The sequence below is a fragment of the Siniperca chuatsi genome, linkage group LG13 (assembly GCF_020085105.1).
Source record: "Siniperca chuatsi isolate FFG_IHB_CAS linkage group LG13, ASM2008510v1, whole genome shotgun sequence".
Taxonomy (NCBI): domain Eukaryota; kingdom Metazoa; phylum Chordata; class Actinopteri; order Centrarchiformes; family Sinipercidae; genus Siniperca; species Siniperca chuatsi.
The window spans coordinates 24,119,599-24,145,032 of NC_058054.1; the positions used below are offsets into that span (position 1 = coordinate 24,119,599).

Consider the following 25,434-nt stretch of genomic DNA (forward strand, 5'->3'; position numbering starts at 1 on the left):
CTCTGGATTGGTTTTCACCTACTGTCTCCCTGCTGTCCTTCTCAGGTGTTTTGTGGAACCTGTCTTCATGTGACGCCCTGAAGATGCCCATCATCCAGGATGCCCTGGCCGTGCTGACCAACGCTGTGATCATCCCCCACTCGGGCTGGGACACCTCCCCGCATACACAGGAGGACCGCAAGCTGCACCTACACTCCTCCCAGGTCCTCCGGAATGCCACAGGCTGCCTCCGGTTAGTATCACTATCTGTTTCTCCAGTGCTTTTATTTCTTATCCAACATTAAGAAGATAGGGATATTTTATATATAACATGTTTTTTCTTTGTTATTGTATGGCCTTAAAGGAGCAGTGTGTAGGATTTAGTGGCATCTAGTGATGAAATTTCAGTTTGCAACCATTTGAATACCGCTCGCCTCACTCTCCCCTTCCAAGCGTGTAGGAGAAATATCGGTGGCTGCGGAACTCGCGAAAATGCGAAAGGCCCTATCTAGAGCCACTGTTTGGTTTGTCCGTCCATTTCTGCCAATAGCTCCTCCTAAATGTTACACACTGGACTTTAAGTATTCATACATTTTTAGAATCACATATTATTAGCTTAATATTCAATATACTGTATATTAACTGATTAAGTGTTTATTGTCGTAACAATTTCAGCAGAGAAATTACATATTCACTCACTTTGCGGAGATGTTTTGCTGTTTCCAGTCTGCTATTACCAGCCACATTCAAACAAAAAAAAACAAGTCTCTTAGTTCAAAACCGTCTGTTATTTTTAGATAGTATTCTGTTATTTTTACCAGTGTACACACAGAGAACTGACAGACTTAGCTGCATTTAAAATGACTCACCACTTGGCTTTGAAGCTGCTGTGGCTTTTCGTTTTCTCACTTGAGACATGATGCTAGTCATACAGTGCAGTCTGCAAGTAGTAGGACTGTGACACATTTTTTGTTGTTTTGGCTCTGAACTCCAGCATGTTGGATCTTTAAAAAGAAAAACAGTGACTATAAATTTTAATTGCTAAGTATTATGTTTTCAATTCATTTGTTTATTATCAATGAAGTACATACATTACTTTGTTTATTCAAATGTAGGCCAGAGTTAGAGTTAGGTTTAGGATCCTGTGGTAGATTGTAATTTAGACTTTTCAATCCATGCCCTGACACTTTTAGCAATGTAGCATCAGATGTTATTGCCTGTGTTTTTCATCATTTGTTCTTGTCCCCTTTTGAGGAATAATTAACATATTCTTTTAAAACAATTAAAACTATGGTAAAAATGCCCTGTTCCTTCACTTCACGAAACACTTCTTACTTAAAACCTACATTAATTGATTTTTTTGGCCACTTGTGGGAAGCGCATCAAGCTTTGACATATTTTCACCTTATAAAGTTAATATGGCAAACATGTTAGCAAACAGTTGCCTAGCTGATATGGAGTAACTAATTCACTAATAGGGAGTAGCATTCCTATTTGTGTCCATGTGAGTCCATAGAATGTATAAAAGAAGTGGACGTAGCCACTGTGACGTCACCCATTGGTTTATGGATTACTGTTCTTGGTTTTTTGGAGCCAGAAGTGACCATATTTGAACGAGAGGGTTGAGCGTGGAGAACGTTAACTGTGATATTAATTAGGATGCTAATTTTGGCTAGCGGAAAACAAACTTAAAACAAAATGTACTTACTGGAAAAAATTAACAGCTGACTCCTTAGAGTGTCTTTCAGTAAAACTGTATGCTGAACAAGACATTTTTAGGCGACCACCCAGCAACACTTTACACCACTGTCCTATTTCCAGCCTCACCGCCTCTGAAAAAGCAGCGCGCTTCCTATTTGTGCTAGGGATGGCGCTGCGGCGGCAGTGTGTTTTCCACTTAACTTTCATGAACTGAAAACATTCTGTAAAAGGGTCAAAGCTCTAAGAAGAAAACATGGACAAACACAAAAAACAAGTTACAGCTATACAGCTATTTAAAGGGACAGTTCACCCCAAATAGCACTTTGAGCACCTCAAGCCGAGTGCCACATAGTTCCATTATATTTGAAAAAGGCAGACATTTCTACGGCAACTCACACCAAAACAATCTAGATGACTAAATACTACACAGGTAAGAGGAAAATATGTATTTTTGATTTTGGGGTGAATTGTCCCTTTAAATGTACACAAAAATATGTATCATAGCAGCTTTAATTGTAATAAAAACAGTTAAATAATATCAGCTATATTATACAAAATTTCACATGTCAGTAGAAAAGGAGCTACATATTGTTATTGGCTACTGACTAATTGCATTAATTTACAGTGCAGTGTAACTAGTCACTCTACAAAACCCTACAAAAATACACTAAGGTACCTTGTGCCTTCTTCTTTAAGACATATAAATATGCCTATTATTAGCTTATTTGTACTGAGTATTAATTGACTTGGCTCATTCTTAGTAATGATGAATATAAAATACAAGAGGATGAGAAATACGGATAATGAAGGCATGTTTGCTAGTGGTGATGTCAGGCTAACCTCACAAACTAATACATCATCTGCCTGTTAAACACCATAATTAAACATAGTGTGTGTGTGTGTGTGTGTGTGTGTGTGTGTGTGTGTGTGTGAATTGTGATGCTGAGACAGCGGTCCCTCTTAGTTCTCCATTCTGTAAAATTCAATAAAAATGCTCTGCGGCTCTGACAGGAATGTATAAAAGTATTAGCTTTTATAATTCTGTTTTCTAAATGCTTTATAGTATTTCATCTCCAAGAATCCATCGTAATATTATTATGTGTTCATGGCATCTTCCTTAAAGGTACACAGACACAACTTGTCTAGGCTTCATTTCAGAGCTCCTGTGTTCCCTGCAAAATTCAATAGAAGTCACATGGAAGCAATAGTGTTAAATCCAATAATTCTATCTAAAAATGTCTTCTAGTATTTTATGTCCAGGACTACAGTTTGATAATGTTTTGTCTTGCTATCCCATGCAGGTACTTATGATAATGATTTTTAAATTTTAAATTTGTTATAACCCTTTTACATTTACAGCACTTACTGTAGCAAAGTGATTAATGGGACAGAAGTGTTGAGCGTCTCTAATTACACTTCAGAGTGTAGTCTGAGAGTGTAATTTTGAAGCTCCTAAAAACTCCCCCCACCCCCCCACCCCCCCATCAAGTATTTCTGTATAACATTAAACATTAATAACTAAATAAGCAGCAATCAAAGTTAAAGTTTGGAAAATAACTGCTTCATCAAGACTGTATGGGTGTGGTTTGATCAGATTTTATTGACATTGGACGGGCAACATAAACAAACAGAAAATTGTGTGTTTCATGTAGGACCCCATTAGTCCAGACCTCTGAATCACCGCCCACAATTCAGATTTTTTCATGGATTCAAATAGGTTGTAGGCAGGATAAAGAATGCTGGCGTCATCTTCCTGCATAGCTTGCTAGCTACATAGCTACAACCATAAAGTGGATGCAGCAGAAAAATGGCGATACACATGGGGGAGATTGATCCAGGTTGTTATTAGTTAACTTACAGAAATAACAACTCTTAAACTCCAAAATTTCTTCGACTGTCCTGAAAAACATTATGTTAACAGCTCCTAGCAACCACCACCACAGCTTTCATGTCGACTGAAAATGACATCTGCAGGACGGCTATGTCATGTAAGTTTAAAGTTACTACTGATTGGTTCGGTTCAAACAAAACAAAACACCTACTCCCAACAAGAATTTGGCTAAAATATACAATATGCCGGGCTGAATATTCAAGTCAGTCACCCATCGCTCATAGTAAGAAGCTAATTAAGAGGACAGGTTTTGAGGGCCTTTAACTCGATAAAGCTAATCATTAGATATTTCTACACATAGAATTGATATTGGTGAGATGCTTTCCAAACTCTGTAAGTATAACCAGGATTGTATGATGAAATTTCCGTGGCCGATTCTGAGCTCATAAATATTATATAACAGAGACATGTCTGTTGTGTACCAGACATTTTTGATGTGCTACTGGTTCCCTTCCATCAAACATCAGAAAAAAACATGTCTTACAGACAGAATAAAGACAACTTAGCCTGAAACATTCACAAACTCTATGTATATTTGTCTTTTTATCTGCCTCTCATTGCATTCATGAATTATCTTGCATCTATCTTATTATTAAAACGCTCCTCTTGAGGATGTGGCAAAAGTGTAGCACAAGTTGAGCAAGAATAGAGTGGGATTGCTGCCATGACTGCATTTCTGTCTGCAAGGTTGTCTGGCTTCCTGTTTGTGCATGCCGCTGTTTGTCTCTCTACCTAACTACATGTGTGGACCCTTAATCTCAGCTGCAATATGTCTCCTCACCTGCTCTCAGTGAAAATAAACTATACATATTGGGTGCTAACAAAGGCTTTAGTCGCTTCTAATACTGCGCGTGTGTCTGGTGGAGTGTGTGTGTGTTGCAGGAGATAGCTTTGTGTGGATCAGTTCCCTAAACTCGAAGGGCTAATTCATCTTTCTCACGCCTCGTTAGGGAATGCTGAGAGTCTGATTAAAGATTGAATATTTCATGGCGGGTTTGGTATATTGCCGGCCACCTGCTCCCCCCCCCCATCTCCCATTATCCTCCTTGCTTTCTCATTTTCTCTCTCTCCCTCTTTTCCCTTTAGTCACTCTCTTCTCCCTCGCTCTGTCTCCATCTCGTTCTATTACTCCATCATATTATCCCTCCTTTATCCCTTTCTTCTTCTGTCTTGCCCTGTTTCTGCCTCGCTGTCTCTCACTTTCACACACACAGACATTTTCTGCTTCTGCTTACTCACTGCTTGTTTCACTCCCTGTGTGTGCATATGTTGTCGTGCCAACTAACAGGAAGTGCTGAAACTTGTGCTGTTAGAAAGCTGAATAAGAATTATGTGCATTGAATTTGCAGATGTGACACATATTCTACAGCAACTAATGAACAGCAGGTTAATCCACTACTGTACTATCAGGAACACTAAACCACAAGACATTTAAACAGTGTAAATGCATCCATCTCTCCAAGACGCATTAGTCATCTTGACTCCTCCTGAGTAAAACTACATCAGTATCAGCTATCTACTTAAAGGGACTTGCCCTGTGATAGTGGCAGCTGAAAAGACACTAAAATCACCCATCTTTCTCCCCGTCTCACTAAAATGACAAGAAGAAAGCAGCCCCCGCAACTTCAACTCTTGCAGTCATACATACTAAGGCAACAGGTGTTGTTGTAGCATTTATCTGATCCATCCTCAGTACATTTATTGAATGATCTGTGTGGGTGAGGGAACACAGTGAACACAGCCTTACATCAACTAGTTTGTGCTAATTTAACTGAAACTTTGTTGGAGAATATGTGCTACTAAAGCAAAATATCAACTGACGTCATAAGGGCCTTAAGGTTTGTCCGGCTTTATTAACTGATCTGAAGGCCCCCTTCATTATTTCAGTTTTGCTGTATGTTTCTAAATGTTACCTGGTGTGTGTCTTTATTTCCCATAGGTACACAGGTACCTGAAATCTCCTTTCTCTTGTAGTATTATCCATTAGCTGGTGTGCTAAAGGAAAATATTAATTATCTGGAGTGACAATTGTCAGGCTAGCTAGCTCTGATAGAGTGTAGGCAGCCAAGTGACTGCAGGCTCCCAGTGCTATTAGCTTGCTAAGCATAGCTTAACCAGCGTACGCTAGCCAGTAGAGATGCAGCAGTACTCCACCAGAACAAAAAAAAAAAACCTATGGTGAAGGCAGTCCGGCCAGTATCCCCAGCAACTAGCGCCCGGTGATTGAGGTCTCCTCTCTGATCTGACGACAGTTTAGCTAATTAGCCTTGAGATCCGGTAAAGAATAGCTTGGCTTCTGAAGCGAGAAGAGGTGATTGAAAGACGAGCAACGCTGGGTCAGCCATATATAAAGGAGGAGGGTCCCGATGCAGACGTCCTGACTGCCAGCCAGCCAGTCAGGGCTCACGAATATGCGAGGGGGCATATCCCATAGTAATGAGTGAATGAGAACTGTACACATTGTACAGAGAGTGGGTGAAACAGAAGGTAACATTGGCTTATTTATGCCCCAGGGCCCTGTAGCAGGTTAATCCTGCTATGGCGCCCACGATTGTCCGTATGTTTGTTTAAGTTGAAGGATAGTTGTAAGCTAGCAAGCTAATTTTTTATGTTATTCCTCTGGTGTTTTTGGCAATTAATAAATAGCTTTGGGAGCATTACCACCAGCCTCTGGACTGGTGTAGGAGTGGATTGCAATCAGATTCCTGGTCCGGCTAAGCTGTAAACAAAACTATATTGAATCGCATCTGGATTTTATCCTGATAATTAGCCACTGTTGTTGTATGTTCTATATTGTATGAAGAATTTAGACACAGCTAGAGTGTCATTAACAGCTAATTCATGAACTGGTTGAACCACCCTTATGTTGGTCTTGAGAGCAGCAAAGGACAATGTGTTTTATTGAAAGTGGCTGGATTGTTTCTTTTAATATAAGAAATAAAATTCCCAAATTTCGATCTAACAAAACACTCATGCAGAGGCATTCAGCAGTATCCTGCTTTTGATTATAGATTAAAGACAAAGAAACAGTTTCTCCCTGTTGTTACCAAAAGAGTGACATTTTTGTCAGTACAGTTTTCTCACAGCAGCAGCACACTATGGATTAATCAAATTCTGCTCCGTTTGAAAGCTCCCCAAGTAGACACATAACCTTTTTTTTTTTCAGCAGTGTGATTTTTTTTTTTCTCTCATTATTTAGATTCTTCACACTAAAAGATCATAATGAGAGTTAATCTGCAGCCCTGCTGCCTTGCAGGAGGAATGCTTCAGAGGGATTAATTATGCCAAATTGACTGTTAGATATTGACGGTTAATTGAATTGAATCCATTAACAGGTGGTATCCCAAAAAAGGAAATGTGTGAAAGAAAGAAGTATATAAAGTGGTTTAAAAGTACCACTCAAGTGCTTTTATTTTGGTGTTTATCTGTTTGTGTCTTTAGTCACATGGTGCACTGTACAGGCGACTATAGCTTTGAATCAGTGCCCTGTTTTGTCTGTGTATGTGTGGGTGTGTGTGTGGGGGTATGACTTAAGTTACCTTTGGGGATACATTTCAGACTCAAGACAAGTTAATTGTGGATGGCTTGTCCAATTGGGGACAGAAGCTGTGTGCCCAATTTGAAAAAATGCTGCTTTTTGGGTCAGTGGTTAAGGTGAGGGTTAGGTTAAGGTTAATGGCGGTTAGGTTAATGTTAGGGGTGGGCAAGTAGTGGTTAGGGTTAGGGTAAGTCTCCAGGAAATTACCTTAAACGTGCTATTGATAACATTGATTAAATCCAGCCAGTCTATGATGCTCTCCCCCTCCCATTCCACTCCAGTGGTTGCCAGTTTGTTGCACAACCTGTATATTTCATGGTCGAGTGGAGTGAGACTCAGACTCAGTCATATCAAGTGATGAATCTTTCGTGATACAGTAATTCATTCATTTTGCAACATATAGCTGTACATTAGCTGTAGATTTAGGTTACTTTGTGTGGTGGTGTTTTATGTAACATTATCTATGGTAATTTTAGGACATGGCTAGCTAGCTTTAGGTAACCCTTTTTCCCCCTATCATTTAATAATTATGGGAGCCCTATGTTGCAACACTGTGTAAAATGACATTTCACTCATCCTTATACTATAAGACATTAGGGAAATATTTACTTTTTAATCCAATCAAAGTACATTATTATATTATATTATAGTATAGTATAGTATGTTGTAGTAATGCTATTAAAACCCACAGTGCTCAACATTAGACAGATAGCCACAGTAAAAGTTGACATTAGCTAGCGCGTAGTGTTGACCTAACGTCGAAGTGTTTTCTTGCTGTAAACAAATCTCATAGCGTGATAACAAGTAAGTTATCTCAGCGAAGTGTCTCATAATAGGGCTAACGTTAGACTGCTATACGAGATGACACCCTCAATAACAGTCACGTTTTGGGTCTAAACACTATAATGAGCAGATTTACAATAGTTCTGAACTTTAATTTACCTTCGACACGACACATCCACTCCGAACAGCGACCATCTTTTCATAAGTGGACCAGTCTGCCACCGTCCCGGATGGGCCAGTGACTGGTCAATCAACTTGCCCTGCATAAACTTGTACTGGCCCTGGGCCATCGGTTATGTCGGACCCTGGCCCTCTGATACACATCTTCGTTATAACGTTACATTGTTTGAGGGAACTACAATGTTAGGTAACTGGACGCAACCGTCACTAATGCTAACGTAGCTCCTCGGGGATTGAAGCTGTTAATTTTCAAATTTTGACAATCTAACCGGTGACAACACATTAGTTAAGGTTTTAAGGACTATGACTGCCAGTAGTTGTTGTTTATTTTGTTTAAATATGCTAAACTGTAATTTTATGGGTTATTGTTTATTCGGACGATTAAGCTAAGTTAGCTAGTATGTGCTAACGTCAGTGTCTGTGTTTTCCACACTAACTGGGAACTACACCACGCGATATCAACGTCGTTATTCTATTGGCTCACAAGCCTTGTTAGAAGCAGGAACCAAACGTCAGACATCTAACACAGAGATAAACAAAACAGTCATTTTGGACCCATCAAATTTTTCTAAATGATTAATTCACAATCATAATATTGTAAATATTAAATATAAAATGGTATTAATGTAACTATAATAATCCTTATAATAGTACAAAGCATTAACATAAGCATTTGCATAAATAAATGCCTAATGATCATGTATAATACTGTATTTGCTGCTTTTTACTTGTGTGATATATGTGTCATATTGCAGCTGTATAACACCACACCCAATACCTTTAAATCACAGATTTGTTTAAGACTAAAATGGTGAAGAGTGTTATTAAGGACCTGGGAAAACAAATGAGACCAATGGAGTTTTGGCAACTTGGTGCCATTTCTCACTGACACCGAGGGCACAAGCATCTCCTAGCCATCTTTAATAGTCTGACATTTAAAGGGCATTACACTCAGACTCTCTCCTCGCTATCACACAGACAGGCATACACATGCAGTAGCACATATCCATATGCTTCAAAATTCACATGTGCTCACACACACGTAAGACTTGTGAGAAGCTACTGGACGATTCAAGTCATGTGTATTACTTAGCAGAAGTGTGTAGGATATTCCGAAATTGTGCTGCATGTTCAGTTTTCAGTTGGACTTTTCATTGATGAGGTGAACGTATACGTGTGTGTGTGTGTGTAACAGGAATGTGAGTTCTGCAGGCGAGGAGGCCCGGAGGAGGATGAGGGAGTGTGAGGGCCTGACAGACGCTCTGCTCTACGTCATCCAGACTGCTCTGGGGAGCAGTGAGATTGACAGCAAGGTAACTCTCTCAAACACATACAACCAACTGCCATGCACACCAACTCTCATAGCCTCTAGCTCATGCACACACAAAATCACCTAAATAGAAACTTACGCACATACACACAATGATAGAAAATGATGTTGCTGAAAGGTCCTGTGCATGTGTGTGTGTTACTGCGTGTTTGGTGTTTATCACTGTCCAAGAACTCAAATATTGTTTTATTGTAAACATGTGTTTCACGATGATTACTATGCAAAAAATATTTTTCATTTACATACATTTACATTGTAAATGTTATATGCAAATGTGTTTTATCTGTGTCTTTGCAGGCCGTATGTATACACTGTATATGCATATTAATTTGTTTAAGTTATGAAAGCTTGGTAAGTTGTTTTGGTTTTAGACCTACAGTATTGATATGTATTCTGGATACATACTTATAGTCGAATATTCTTCCTGCACATGAATCTTATGATAAATAATATCTTGAAACAAGAAAAAAAGGTTTCACTTATACTAAGTACAGGTCTGAAACGAGTTACACTAATGTCCAAAAATTATCTGACATTTCAAAAAATGTACAAAAAGAATGATTAAAGCTAATAAGTGTATATACAAAAATCTCAAGCTTGCCGAGCTTGTCATTTTTCACAGCGCACCATATATTACCCAACCCAGATGGCCAGTGACACAGAAACATCACTAGTGAGAGTGTGTGTGTCTGTGCTTTTATGTGAGCCTGCGAGCAACTGTGTGTATCTGTTTCTGTGGACGTGCTTGCATATGTGCCGCATGCATAGATGTGTATTTGATGTATAAAGAGTGTCTAGCTGTGTTGCCAGTGTGTATGGGTGTGTGTGTGTTGAGTGGAGATGTGAAGTTTTTAATCCTTAGAAATCCTTCACAAGATCAAAGTCTGTGACTGTTGACTGCATAGCCACTCACAACAATAGGATTAGTGTGTGTGTATGTGTGTGTGTGTGTGTCTACATTATGCACACAGCATCTGTGTGTCCATGTTTATATATTGTATATTATACAGTCTGCACTCCACAGTATGTTCATATACTGTATATGTGTGTGTGTTTGAGTGTGTGTGCCTGAGTGAATATGTGTCTAAAGCCTGATTTTAGTGTTTGTCTGTTCGCCTGATTGCCATCTGCCACCCCCCTTCATGTCTACCACTCTTTCTCTCCACACTTTTTTCTCATCTCTCTCCCTCCCTCTTTCTTTCTTTCCTTCCTTTTCCACCATCAGACCGTAGAGAACTGTGTGTGCATCCTGAGGAACTTGTCGTACCGTCTGGCTGCGGAGACGTCTCAAAGCCAGCAGGGGGGGTCGGAGGAGCTGGACGGTCTGTTATGTGACACCGGCGGGAAGGACGCAGAGAGTTCTGGATGCTGGGGCAAGAAGAAGAAGAAAAAGAAGGGACATGACCAGGTGGGAAAACAGAAAGTTTAAACATTTCTTCCTTTCTTTCTTCATTTGTACGTCTTATTTTCTCTCAGTGTCCTCTTCTCTTCTTTTGATTTCTTTCTTGATTCAGTCAAATAAGTATTGCTGGTGCTACATGTGAGATAAAAATGGTTGGCAGCCTTAGCTGAAGATTCAGTGGGTTTCTTGTTTGGGCAGGGCATTCACGAAGTGCTTTATATCCATGTAGTTAATAATATTGTGGATAATAATAATAATAATATGGTAGATTAATCTTTGTCTAATGCCTCTAAACAGTCCTATGATGAATATCCAGACAAGATGATGTTTGGTCTTTGCTGGATGCTGTTGCTTGATGCTTTACTTGCTTGTACAAAAGGATGATCAGGGCCTGGTTTCCTGTGGTCCAGTGGTCAATTTGCACAAATAAAGCAATACAGAACATTTTCTTTGTTCACTCTGAATGCATATGTGCCATGCACACTACCTGAACTTGGATAAGAACTTGGATCCAGACTCAAAGAGCGAAGAAGCGACAGGACGCCAGTGAACATCAGGTTTAGTTCACATCCAATCAGGCTTCCCAGTTCTTGTGATATAACTTTATCACAATACCTGAACTTGGATAAGAACACGATGCATGGAAACAGATCTCTCAGGAAATGAACCACTTCATTTTGCGCCAGTATAGAGGCAGTGGCAGAAAATAGCTGCCCAATCAAAGCTGAGTATGCAAATTACTGGCTCAGTGCTTAACAGGCCCACGAGCTTCGGGGCTCGTGAGAGATGAGAGAGCCTGCGACTTTATATGTGAACACTACTTTATCAGAGAAGGCATCAGCAAGCAGGAACATGGCAGCTAGATGCAGAGGTGGCAGATGGACATTCTCTCTGCGGAAAATAATAAACTGTTTCTTGTGTACATTGTTAGTTTAATATTAACCAGTTGCTGAGGGTGTTTTATGTGTCTGGAGTTTAATTGTTTTGTTTATATTTATTATGCATTTGTGGCTAAATTAACGTGGTAATCAGTTATTGATGCTAATGTGACACCCATAGCACCTTGACCATGAAGGGAGCAATTTGATTAAGGGGATGTAACAGATTCAGTTTTTGTATTTCTAGGCTCTATGGTGTCCTGGTGGTTTTTAATTTGTGCTTTTATTGTTGACTTATCTTACAGTCTTTGTCTCCTTGTGCTCGGTAATCTCTTTCTCTCCCCCTTTTACTTTCCCTCTTATTTCACAACAATATAGCATCTTATAGGGGCGCCCAGGTAGCTTATCTGCACCATGCACTAAGGCTGAGTCCATACCGCAGCGGTCCGGGTTCAATTCCAGCCCAAGCCCATATATATATATATATATTTATGTATATATGTGTGTGTGTGTACACTGTGTATATTTTGGATTTGCACCTTATTGATTATATTTTATTTTTGCACTCTTTCCTACGTTGAACTGCGACTGCTGCTCAACGATTTCCCTCCTGATAAAGTTCTGTCTTATCTTTTCTTATCTTTATTATAGAGCATAAAGTGTGTATTTTCTCAGACACTGAGACACTATACCTACCATTATATCTTTTTCTTAATTATTTTTTTTTTTGGGGGTGTTGTAATGCAGCTCTGTGCTGTTTCTAGTTCAGAAACATTTGCTCAGTTCATCCTTGGTTCACACTATCTCTAGTCTCAAATTAATATTTATGAATGCACTACAGCTTTCTTTGATATTCATGATGCTTGAGCCAGAGTTGTTTTCCACGTCAACTACTGATATTCTCCTAACACCTGGATTATTTAGGGTCACGTCTGCAGAATGAGGCTACATGTATCAAGAAGAGCTTGATGATGTGATAACATGTATCTTCTTAATTTGATGTTTTTTGTTGTTCTATGCAATATTAGCAACACATGCTACAAGGTTTTCACACAGCAGGATCGGACAATTACAGCTTTATCTCCAGATTAAGCCGTGTTTGATTTTCTGTACACTGACTACCTGTGCTCGGAATCAAAAATACCAAGCCGATTTAGTATTTCTCTCTGGATTTCCTGGTTCTGTCCATCTGTTGCCAACAGGAAGAGTTTCATCCTCCAGTTAGTTAAAAAATGAGCTCTCTTTTAGTTGTAGAATTGGCAGAAACCAAACGGCTGCCTTGGAAAAGGCTCTAATTTCTTGTCATGCTAATAAGCAATCAGCATCACATTCTGGTTGAGTGGAAGACTTCTTTTACAACTTCTAGTGAAGCTGTGGGGATTGAAAAACACGTCCGGTGGATCAGGGTGGATGAATTGCTCATTAGCCCTGCATGCTTTTTTTCCTTTCATTTCTAGAAAAAACAGAGAAAGGAAATTTTTAAAAATAGTAGCGATGAGCCAGGCCTTTAACTTCCATTTGTCAAGCGAACCCTTGACGAACTGTTGGTGTATCCAGGCAGAACCAGGGAGATGAGGAATCTTAAAACTAACCCTGGGATCAGATTGTAAAGGGCCAAATCATAACCTCTCCATAATAATAATATGTAACCCCCCCCCCTCTCCTCTATCTGTCTGTCTCCACTCCAGTGCAGCTGTGGGTGATTACCATGAAGTAGCGATTGGGGAGCTTGTTGGAGAGGGCAAAACTCTATCAACTGTGGGGTAATTAGAGGAGAGAATGTGGAGAGGAGAGGAGGAAAGGATATGTTGGTGGAGAGGAGATATAAAGGCAGAGCAAGGGAAGCTGGGGTAAAGGAGGGAGGCTAGAAAATACAAAAGTAGGAGAGAGAGGAAAGAGGCAGTAGTAGAATGATAAGGTCAAAGACAAAACAGGGAAGCAAAGGAGGACAACACGATATGTTTTTCCAATGCAGTGTGTTGGCAATATTGCAGAGCCTTAACAGATGTCATGTGAGATTACATCATTGCAGATGGAAGGAGGATGATATTCTTTTCTGTACAAAACAAAACATGTGGACTGAAGGTTAATGACAACAAGCAGGACGCATATAGGACATCCCAGATTTATTAATATGTACAGTACACCTGCAAATCAGAATCAGATAAAGAACCAACTGTACAGGCCGAAGTATGTTTAAGCATACAAGGACTTTTTGTCCAGTTTTTAGTAGTTCACAGTCGACCTATACACAGTGCACAGACCAAAATGTACATGAAGATACATAGACATATAGCTAAACAAAGACAGCAAAGCTTAACAAAGAAAAGCATCACATACCATAAACACATAACTATTATGTACAGAAAAACTGTACTTTTGTATGGACGGTGCAATAAGTTACTATTTATGCATACATTATAGAACATGGCTTATGTGTGTCTATTGACCGTTTGCTAACCCCAGTCCCATCCCTCCTTAGTTACTGTAGCTACGCCTGTCAAGCCTTTCATTCTCACATGGCACATACAGATGTCATGTATGTCACTTTACAATGATAACAAGTGATAATAAGTGGCAGATTTACCACTCTGAATTCTTAGTAGGTTTTGAAACAATGGGTCCTTGATTTCAGGCAATGCTATACAAAAGCAGGCTTCTTATTTCTAACCAGCATCCATCATTTTTTCCAGCTGAAATGACAACTGTCACTAGCAGATTTTAACAGTTGTAGCTAGCTAGCTAATTAAGCTAACATTAGCTCCACAAGTTGGTTGAAGACAATGTCTCTGGCTGACTTATTAAGCTGAGCTCAACATGCATCCTGTAAAGTTGTCTTAAATATGCACTTGGTGACTACATATGTAAAATGCTAAAAAGACTGAGGCTAAAGCTATATGACTAATGCAAGGCAGCATCCTCACCAGTTGATGTAACATGTAGAAGACATGGAAATATAGAAACAGCATTGTTGTTGTATTGGAATGTAGAGTTAGTTAGTCCTACTATTATAAGTATGATAAAGCAAAATGTCAACCAGACTGTTATTTCATTGTAAAATAACTCTGTCTTTCTTGTCCAAGTATGCAAGCTAAGCAGCTAAACAGAGGTTAGATGTATGCTTTATTGTGTATGTTTAAACAGTACGTTTCACTTTTATCATCACAAGAGAAAAGGCTTGTAGGATGAGGACAAAGATGTGTGCTTGACAAACACACACATAAGAGTATATTTTCTTATACTAATATATAACACAAGGTGGAATGTATGTCGAATCATGTGTAAAATAGTCAAACTGATGTTCTAATCATGTGATCAATGTTCCACCCTTATGCATTACATGAGACCAGAGCCTTAAAAATTGTAAAATGAAAACCTCAATAACTTAATTCCAGCTTTATCAGAATCATTAATTTGGAACACAGACATTTGCAAAATTATAACATGTTATGATCGTATAATCCCGATATGATTCCATTAAAAATCAATAAACAGTAATATATAATTATTGTTATTTGCCAGCCCTAACTTGCAGTCCTGAATTAACAGCATGTTTGCACCAGTGATCTTCTGTTTTATTTGCATTTAAATGTTCAGTGCTCTCTGTATTTCCAAAGATTGGGGGGATCCATATAAGTCCAATATCTAGTCCAGGGCAGCAACTAATGATTACTTTTTGGTGCAAATTCAATTGTTTTTTTCATAATGCACCTATTCAGCAACATACGTTAGTCAAACGTCTGTACCACTATTCTGTGAGAAATATATTGCAGTGTCACGAGAAATCTCCTGTATTCAACAGCCAACACTTTCACGGTTATTATTGATATACAGTATGTGTGTGTATTTTTCAAGATGCATCATCAATGCAGGAGAAATGTCAGATTTCAATTACAGAGGAGATAGAAAACCAAAATGCTCAAATAGATGAATGCCACCTTATTTATACACTGTTTATGAATTGTAAATCTCTCTCTCTCCTTTCCCTGTTCTTGCCTGAGGGGGCCATGCTGGCACCCTACCACTGTCAAACCTCCCTTCACACAGAATTCAAAATGCTTTTCTATTCTGAATTATGTGTCATCTTCCGCAGTGGGATGGCGTCGGCCCATTTCCAGACTTGGCAGAGCCCCCGAAAGGCATTCAGATGTTATGGCACCCCACCATCGTCAAGCCCTACCTCACACTGCTGTCTGAGTGCTCCAACCCAGACACCCTGGAGGGAGCAGCTGGGGCTCTGCAGAACCTAGCTGCTGGCAGCTGGAAGGTAAGGCCTCAGTACTGTGTCTATGTCCCTGAGATACTAAAGGGCATCTGCACAAGTGTATTGAAATTCCAGTGGGTGCCAAGAAGTGTTCTGAAAGTGGGAAATCTCGGCACATGGCAAAATAACAACCCTAACAGTCCCAATAATCTGGTCGTTTTGTTCTGTGGGATAGCAAACCTTACTGGACCTTTCAAATTTCCTCATGCATGAGTGTAACATTTGGTACACATCTCTTTGAAATAAGCACTTTTATGTAATTGCATCTAAAAGACTCAGAAGTCAGAATAAATGCAGTAAATAATAAAAGTGTCTTGTTTTTATCAATGTGTTTCAGATAATGACATAAATTATACAGGTGATCATTTGATGACTGCTTTAGATTTAAAATGTTTATTTGTCATTTTCCAGCCTCATTGCTTTTTAACTGTCTGTCAGTTAACTTGATAGACAGCACTTTGGTTTAGACAGACAGCATGTGAACAGCATCAAGCTTTTGGGCAAATTTTAACAACAATCCTGCACTTGACAGATGCCTTTTCTCATGAAATAGAAATGACCTAGAAAATGCTGGTGAATACAGTATCATCGATTTGCCAAAAAGATATCATATTTGATGTTTCCAGAGCTTTCAGCCACATCACGTGGCCTTCCTCAGCATACGTAGGTTACATAATAACAACTAAACCATACACTATACGCAACAGCTAAACCATCTCCATGACAACTGAACTACTGGTGAAGGCCACAAGATGTGGCTGAAAGGTTCAGAAACACCAAGTAAGTGGACTTAATGTTCAGAATTTTTTTTAGACTGCTTTTTCAAAGAATGAAGCTTCAAGTTCAATATCTGTTAAATGATGCTATCCAAAAATATTTGAAATACTTTTAGCATGCATAGCTCTAGCGATGGCAATGTCGGTCTGTCTATCAGTCGGTCCACCACTTTGGCCATACTGAAATATCTCAACAACTATTGGATGGATTGGCATGAACATTTTCCCAGAGGATGAATCCTCATGATTTGGTGATCCTCTGCCTTTTCCTCTAGCGCCACCATGAGGTTGACATTTTTGGTTTTAAGTAAAAACTGTTGGATTGATTGCCATGAAATATGATTAAGACATCCATGTTCCCCTCACAATGAATTGTGATCACTTTGGTGATCTCTTAAGTTTTCATCCAGTGCCAGCAGGTCAACTTTTAATTTGTCCAACACTTTGGTTAATGACAAAACTGCAAAACTAATGACACTCCCATCAGCCTCAGCTGTACTTTATGCTTTGTGTTAATTAGCAAATGTGAGCATGCTAACATGCTAAACTAAGATGGTGAACATGGTAAACATTATATCTGTTTACCATCACATGTTAGCATGCAAGCCTTACAGAGCATGGCTGTAGAATCTTAGTCTTATTTGAAAATCAGTCCTTACATGTTTCAGTGCAGTGGTCTTCAGCTGTGATATTACATTATGTCATATAAATTTCTAGTATTACAAAAAGTACCTTGATATTCTAAAGGAAAAGAATAACACCAATTATCTCTATGACACACTACCTTTGACAAGAAATATCCTATATTGAATAACAGTAAAGAAGGAGTTAGCCAAAATATGGTACATTAGTTAAGAGAAGCAATCAGAATACACCAGAAATAAGGATAAAAGGAAAGTGCATGAAACAAATCTCTGATGCTCTCTCTGTCCACCTCCAACGCCTATCTTCCCACTATCCTGCCCAGTGGTCGGTGTATATCCGGGCTGCAGTGCGTAAGGAGAAGGGCCTCCCTATCCTGGTGGAGTTGCTGAGGATAGACAACGACCGGGTGGTTTGTGCCGTGGCCACCGCGCTGAGAAACATGGCTCTGGACATCAGGAACAAGGAGCTCATTGGTGAGTCGTTAATTAACAACAAACAAAGACACATACAAAGAGTGAAGTTATACAAGGGGACAGACACAGTCTGGAAAAAAAGGTGACACGAAAAATTGTCTGCCTATGGGTTAGTGCATAATTTCCAAAGCAAACTAACTTTATTCAAGAATTTTATTTGAGTGTCATTTTTTTATACCAGTGGAGTAATGTGCTTAATTCTGCCTCAGTTGAAGATAATGGCACTTAAAACAAGTGCAGTTATGTTGACCCACTTGCAGGATTACTCACTTGCTTTAATATTGAATACGATACTTATTTTAGTAGACATGTTTAGCAGGATTCTTTAGAAGGAGCTGTTAAATTTGTGTAGAAGGTTATTGCTCTTAGGAATGGCTGGCTGGCAGTGGGTTTGTGGATTTGTCATTTATAAAAAAAATAATAGATAAATGCCTTTATAATCTCTGTCTGTATGCAGATATTCAGATAGTTTTCTTCTTTAAGCAAATAGTAGTGTTGCTCTGACTGATCGTTTGATGCTTGATTTTCCTTTGGAGAGGGAGTGATGTCGGTAATAAACTCTGCTTTTCTGCTGGTCCCCATAGCAACAACCTCATGCCTCCTTCCACTTACTCTGTCTGATGCTTGAGGCTCTGAGCTAAGCGGTGTCTGTGTATTGTCTAAGTATGTGAATGCAACCATTCATGTGTATAGTGTATGTAGGTTGTAATGTCAATCTTATTTTCCGCTGCCACAGGCCATGCATGTATATTTTGATAGGACATATTGTCCTGCCCTCACTTGTGTTGTGTTAACATGATGAAATTGTATCAGAGACACAACATATTGTGTAGTTGCATCCTCAGAGCTTTCAGCAGTAGATATCAATACTGTCTGCACAGACAGGTCCGCTGTGAGCCAACTGTTGTTTTATTGCTGCAATGTTACAAACTTGATTGAGAGCTTCACTTACAGTGTTTGTGTGTTTGTAATATTGAGAATATTGCCAATATTGCGACTGTATGACAATTAAGCAATTCAGATGTTTACATTGTTCAATTATGTTTGATAACTTACTGCAATAAGCCAGTTTATATGTGTGAATTACTTAAAGAATTTAGTTTTTTTTTTAAAGCTATTACTCAAAATACGTATATGCTTCATGCACCAGCTGGATTTTTACAGCAGGAATACACATATAGTGCGGATGTGAACTGTCAGTGGGTCATGACATGGCCCCACCACACCACCTCAGGGTGATGACCCATTCAGAATGAGGGGCAGAGGGTAGAGTGGACAAGATTGCCTGACAGCAATACTGGGGCGTCATGGGAAATGTAGTCAGTCTGTGTTATATCACGTGGCCAAGTCATCATCGTCTGACAGCCACCCAGCCAGGCTGTATTTTCTTACTCGTAGGTGACTTTGGGACTGTCAGCAGATATACATTATATTTATTTATATTCTTTTATAGATCAAATCAACTAGCTAATAGAATTGACGTGGATCTTTAGATATTAGTTGCTGAACTTTATCTCTCCAGAGAGCGTGTCATTTTTCATTCGCCTATAGTTGTTCCCAACTTCACTATATTCTGCATCAAAGCAGAACTAAAGTAAAGTAAAAAGTGTCTTATAAAGTTAGCCTATTGTATAAGTCAAGTTACATTAGTTGCATTACACATTGCCAACTTTTTCTACCAATGGGTGAAGTTAGTAGAAAATAGATATTAAAACAGACCAAAAAATACAATACATATAATACTTATCAAAGCTTAAATTGTCTTTCTTTCATTCCTATTCCCACCATGTCCCCTTCTTTCCACCTGTCACCTACATTATTCCACCCCATTCCTACCCACCCTGTCACTCTTACCCACCGTGCCCAAAGGTAAATACGCCATGAGGGACCTGGTGCACCGTTTGCCCGGAGGCAGCAACAACAACAACAGCAGTGGCGGGGGTGGAGGAGGCGGCAACACCAGCAGCCTGGTGGGGAAGACCATGTCGGACGACACCATAACAGCTATCTGCTGCGCACTGCATGAGGTCATCACCAAGAACATGGAGAACACCAAGGCCCTGAGGGACGCCGGCGGCATTGAGAAGCTCATTGGCATCGCCCGCAGCAAAGGAGACAAGTAAGCCGAATGTGAAGATGTTGTCAGGGGGAAGAGGGTGTAAAGAAAGAAGTATAGAAGAATGAGAAAATGTGGGTACCATCATGGGGCAGTGTTCTTAGCAAGCATTAACAATTTTTATACTTTGATAGAAGCTGCAACAGCATTAGAAACTGTTAAACTGAAATTAGAAAGAACACAGAGGGAATTTCTTTTTTCAACAATCAGTATGTCAAATGTGAACAAAGACTACAGTACCCATGAGAAGGCAAGACAAGGACCACAGGTGCATCTTGATATTGCCTAATAAGTACAATCAAAAACAAAACACTTCCATGTACAGTAGTTGCAAAATTTATCCAGAATCGGAAACTGAATTTATTCCAATTGCAACCACCAGAATAAGCTCTGTGATTGCATGCTTATAAGCATACTTCTTTGTTGTAACAAACATCACACATCAGCATACACGCATCATCAAACAGACTCCTGAACCAGTCACCACATCTCAGAATGCACAGCTGGACTGGAGATAATCTGTATTTAATTGTCTCCATATTTCTGAATATTGACTGTGGAATGCACACATATTAATGCTAATCAGGCAGCCTGCTGTTCTATAAGTATACATTTGGTTATTTGCTCATTAGCAAAGCACATATCAAGCAGGTGGAACATGGTGATGCAGGGTGTATGGGGGCATTTTGAAAGAGATATTTAGGCATGAAGAAAAGGAGGTTGGTGGAGTAGGCCAAGAGGGGTTGTAGGTAGAAGTAGGTGCAACTGGAACATGGCTGTGGTGGAGATAGGAGTGGAGAGATCATGCAGCAGAGACACAGGGGTGAGGCAGGAGGAGGGTGAAAGTAAAGGTTTAGAGAGGCTGTGTGCTTGTTTTAGAGCTATGAGTCATCAGTCAAAACAGTCAACAAAAAATAAGGTCCAAAAGAAAGTTTTATTTATCTGCACACCTACATTTTTGTTTTTTTGGTATTTTGCCTTTATTTGACAATTGACAGTAGAGAAAGACAGTAAACAACAGAAAGCAAGAGGGGTGACATGCAACAAAGGTCCCCAGCCCAAATCAAACTGGGGACATTGTGGTCCTTCTTAGGCCGTTCATCTCTTCATGAAGGGGATGAGATGGGTTCTCAAGTACGTTCCTGATTTTAACCTCATCCTCCCCTCAGCCACCTCCTCCAGGCTGTCAAGGCGCACTCCTACAACAGAGCCCGCCTTCCTGACCAGTTCATTGAGTCTGTTTGCATCACCAGCCATAATGCCGACTCCCCAACACTCAACAGCAAAGAAGTAGAAGAAGAAGTGCACTGGCCTCTGTTCCATAGAACATGTGAAGCAGCCTGTTGCACACATTGAATGACCTGAGCCTCCTCAGGAAGTACACTCTGCTTTGTCCCTTCCTATAGAGGGCACCACAATTGTCTGACCAGTCTAGTTTGCTGGTGAGGTGCACCCCCAGGAACTTGTATGACTCCACTACATCCAGGAGGTGGCTTCCTGTTCCGTGGGAAGTCCACTACCAGCTCTGTTGTCTTGCTGATGTTTAGCTGCAGGTGACTGATGTTACACCAGCCGACAAATCTCTCCACTAGACTCCTATACTCATCCTCGTTGTCCTCAGTGATGCAGCCGACAACGGATGAGTCATCGGAGAACTTCTGAAGATATGTAGATCCAGAATTGAATCTGAAGTCAGAATTGAACAGAACAGTTCCCTGAGGTGCCCCCGTGTTACTATCCAGTACGTCTGACTGGCAGCTCAAACTGCCAGTCAGCTCGTTCCTAGCTATGCTAATCACCCCATTTATGTTACAGGTGGTGCGGCCAATCCAACCACCTGGTCATCTGGAATAAATAACATTAAATCACATACAGAAAGTACACACGATCGTTAAGCAGACCTCCCAATAAAAGGTTTTAAACGTAACAATTGCTTGTCATCATTATATTAATCATGTGCCATTATTTCACTGTATAAATACTGTATTATCATGCTGTGCAACATATAGCATGCTGTGCAAATATGCTTCGTCAATAAGGAAGCTCTAGAGAAATGTAACAGAGACTGAGAGGACCTCCATAAACAACCACAGCAATAGCATGTGAGAATTCCCTCTGCAGATAGTAAGGCCGGATTCCCACTACTAACAGTTCAATATCAGACTTCACGGTAACATGTCCGGAGTAACACCATCTCGAGTTGATAAAAACGGCGAGCCCTCCTCATTAGATATCTATTCTGTCTTCATAAGGCAGAGAGCAGTAACATCATTTGATACCTTTTTAAGGCTAATTATTTTACCCAAAAGTCATTGCCATAGAGCCTACATAATACCAAAAATTTAAGATACTAAACTCTGCCTTTGGATAATCTTCAGATTTCCTGTCCATTTTAACCAATTTATTTAATTAAAAATGATCTTTAATTTGTTTATTTACAGTCCATGGCTAATAGGAATTAAATGTACCTCTGTTTTGCTAGGTGTCTGTCTGTGTACCATTAATACTTATATTGAAACAATATAATAAATTAATTTACATTTAATACATTTAAGTATGTAATTTAAAGGTAGCCTTACTTAACTGCATTAATTCCGCTAGATTCAAAAGCTGAAATGGCAGCTACTGAGATCTACTAAGCTAGTTAGCTTTAGCAGCACTTTAGCTAGGATTTTTATGCCGTTACGATTGGATTTAGCTACTGCCTCATTTAATTATGTGGAATAACTAACTGATGTACCGGGATACTTTTCATTTACAGATAACAGCTAGGGAAAAATCACTAAGTAAATTTTCCTTTTAGCTTTTCCTAAGGCTATTCTTAGCTATCTCATCAGCTAGCTTTCACTTGACATAGCTCTCTTGCTTTAGCTGTCTAGTTGGGTTTTAGCTCTGTTTTGTTGTTACTGCTAATTTAAAGAGCTGCTTTCACAGAAATTATACATTTCTATGGCATATTCTTTATATAGTAAAACAAATGTCAAAAAGTCAGATTCAGGACTTAACAAAAGTTTGACCAATAATGTATTTACGGCATTTGATGGCAAACTTGGTTCTTACTTTTACGTCTAAAAGTTGCATTAATTTTCTCCAATGCTGTGTGAAGAATCATAGGTTAAAACTAATTTCTGTTAGCATTCAAAGTATAAATCATTAGAGTAATTTTTTGAGATATTGAAGGTATAAAGCCATTAATAAACATGTAATTTCTTTTTTTTTAAAAGTCATGTTCTTCAAAGAAAATGTTCCTGCTTTGCATCACTGCAAGGCCTGACCTTGATATGCAATCACAGAATACAAAACAATAACATTTAGCAAAATGACCTGCAGAAATAAAGTTTAATTTCCTAGGTGCTGATAAGGCCATATGAGCCAATTAAACCCACAGCCATTAGTCAGCTGAGTCAAACCCTGGAGGATGCAGAATGAAATATTGGCCAATCAATCAATCAACCAAGCAATTATGCAATTGGGCCTCAGTACAATTTTAGTGCCATATTTGAGGAGATAAAGGAGACATTTTCATTTTGCACCTTGGTCGTCTTTCTTCTTTGGAGGCTGTAGTGAAAAAATGCTTTACATGCTGGTTTAGTGTCTCTGCGTTATGTCTCTTTCTTCATCATTCTGCATTGTGATGTTTTTATAGCTTCCACTTGCACAAAACAAATAAAGGACAGTCAAGCTTTATACTGTATGTGTTTTTTCCTCTCTGCTGAATTCCCAGACATAGTCCTAAAGTGGTGAAAGCAGCATCTCAAGTCCTGAACAGCATGTGGCAATACAGAGACCTCCGCAGCCTCTACAAAAAGGTAAAGTAGCAGTACTAACACTGGAAATGTCAGTTAGGTTGATATTTCAGTAGATATTAGTGACAGACTGGAAACTAACTAATGATACCATTGCGAGGTATGTAGATTAGTTCTAACAGTGCTCTTCTCCTCTCTTCTTTTCATCTTGTTTTCTTCTTTCTTTTCTTTTACCTTTCTTTTATTATTCAGGATGGCTATTCCCAGTACCATTTTGTCGGTTCTTCCTCCACAATAGAGAGAGACAGACAGCGACCTTATTCTTCCTCTCGTACTCCGTCCATCTCGCCTGTACGGACCTCACCCAACAATCGATCAGGTGAGTCTACCCCCCTAATTTTGTTACTATGCCTAGAAAGGGGGAGTTTAGAGGTACCGGATATTTATACTGTCTTATGATGGAAAATATCCCTTCTACTGAGCATACACAAGGCAGTCAGAAGTAGATTGGTATTTCCCTCATGTACACTATGGTCACATCCTTAGCTCACTGCTAGGGGAAAGACAGTTTTAAATGAAATATGGCAACTCAACTGGGCCAGATTGTGAAGAATGGGGATATTTTACCATTCAGTGAGCTGAAACTAACTTTTGGGCTTAACAGTACAGGTTTCTTGCAGTACATGCAGCTAAAACCAGGCTCCAATGCAGATATAGACAACAAATTGAAAGAAAGTAAGATTGCTGTTGTGACATTTACATAACAGTGACTCTGGCGCTCATTCAGACATGAGACTGAAATTGCAGTCACATTACGTAACATTGTGCATGCCTGAAAGGGGCTATAGTATCAGTTCTGCAATAAATACATTAATACAAATGCATATATTACCAGACAATATTCATTGTTTCCATGATATTTCATGAGACTGAATGTTTGGTATGGCTTTTAAAAAGCCTACACTGGGGAGATATATTGTTCTGTATCTGTTAGCCAATACATAATTCAAACCAATTTAAAATTACTGTATGTGAGAGCATTTGAATAGGTTTCAAGGGACCACCTATATTTAAAAAACAAACACCAAAACTGGATTTATGAGGCAGTCAACTGACAAAATGATAAACAGTTGGAAGCTAATTTTACATTTTCTATTTTGTTTCTCAGGTTACAATTGTACAAGCAAATGGTCCATCAAGCCATTTGTTTAGTTTCACTGCTATGTAATGTTTTCATATACAAAAGAAAGTGTTCCATTGTAAAGCCTTAGGAATGTGTACATTCCCACAACAGTTGTTTACCGCAGTGGCAGAGGATAATTGGCTGTGTAGGTGCCGATATTACAATAGACTGGTGATATTAGCAGAGCATTAATGAACGAATGGATCAGTGCTAACTGTGTTTAGAATATACAGAGGAAGAGGAAAGAGACAAAGAGACAGATGCAGCCACACAAACAGGCTGGCAGGCTGCATCATAGCCAGCAGCTTTCTCTGTGAAAGGCTGCTGATAATGATTTCATATTTGAAGGAACGTTACTGAACCATATGGCACTGAATCAATAGCCAGGTTTCCTTCAACATGGATAACCAGATCTTACTCATTATCTTTGTCTCTGAGCCCACCACCCCCCTCTTAGTCCAGCATTTATTCTTTTCTCCCAACTGTGTGTGTGTATATTTTCTATGATACTTTTTCGATTTGGCCCTGTTTGGTACAAGTGGATTTTTG

At 39.4% G+C, this 25,434-nt stretch overlaps 1 protein-coding gene across 17 annotated transcripts in view; it reads left to right on the plus strand.

Moving 5' to 3' along the window:
- ctnnd2b (catenin (cadherin-associated protein), delta 2b) overlaps nucleotides 1-25,434 on the plus strand; it is a 185,118-nt gene that overhangs the window by 152,570 nt on the left and 7,114 nt on the right. For 11 of the 17 annotated variants that reach the window (XM_044218779.1, XM_044218782.1, XM_044218785.1 and 8 more), the window contains 8 exons: nucleotides 46-232; nucleotides 9,268-9,385; nucleotides 10,628-10,810; nucleotides 15,776-15,949; nucleotides 17,690-17,840; nucleotides 19,710-19,959; nucleotides 23,672-23,765; nucleotides 23,955-24,081. In XM_044218779.1, coding sequence (XP_044074714.1) covers nucleotides 46-232; nucleotides 9,268-9,385; nucleotides 10,628-10,810; nucleotides 15,776-15,949; nucleotides 17,690-17,840; nucleotides 19,710-19,959; nucleotides 23,672-23,765; nucleotides 23,955-24,081 — 1,284 coding nt within the window. Of the gene's footprint in view, nucleotides 1-45; nucleotides 233-9,267; nucleotides 9,386-10,627; nucleotides 10,811-15,775; nucleotides 15,950-17,689; nucleotides 17,841-19,709; nucleotides 19,960-21,125; nucleotides 21,869-23,671; nucleotides 23,766-23,954; nucleotides 24,082-25,434 lie in introns of those variants that run through there. The other 6 variants (XM_044218781.1, XM_044218784.1, XM_044218793.1 and 3 more) reach the window with 2 other exon arrangements.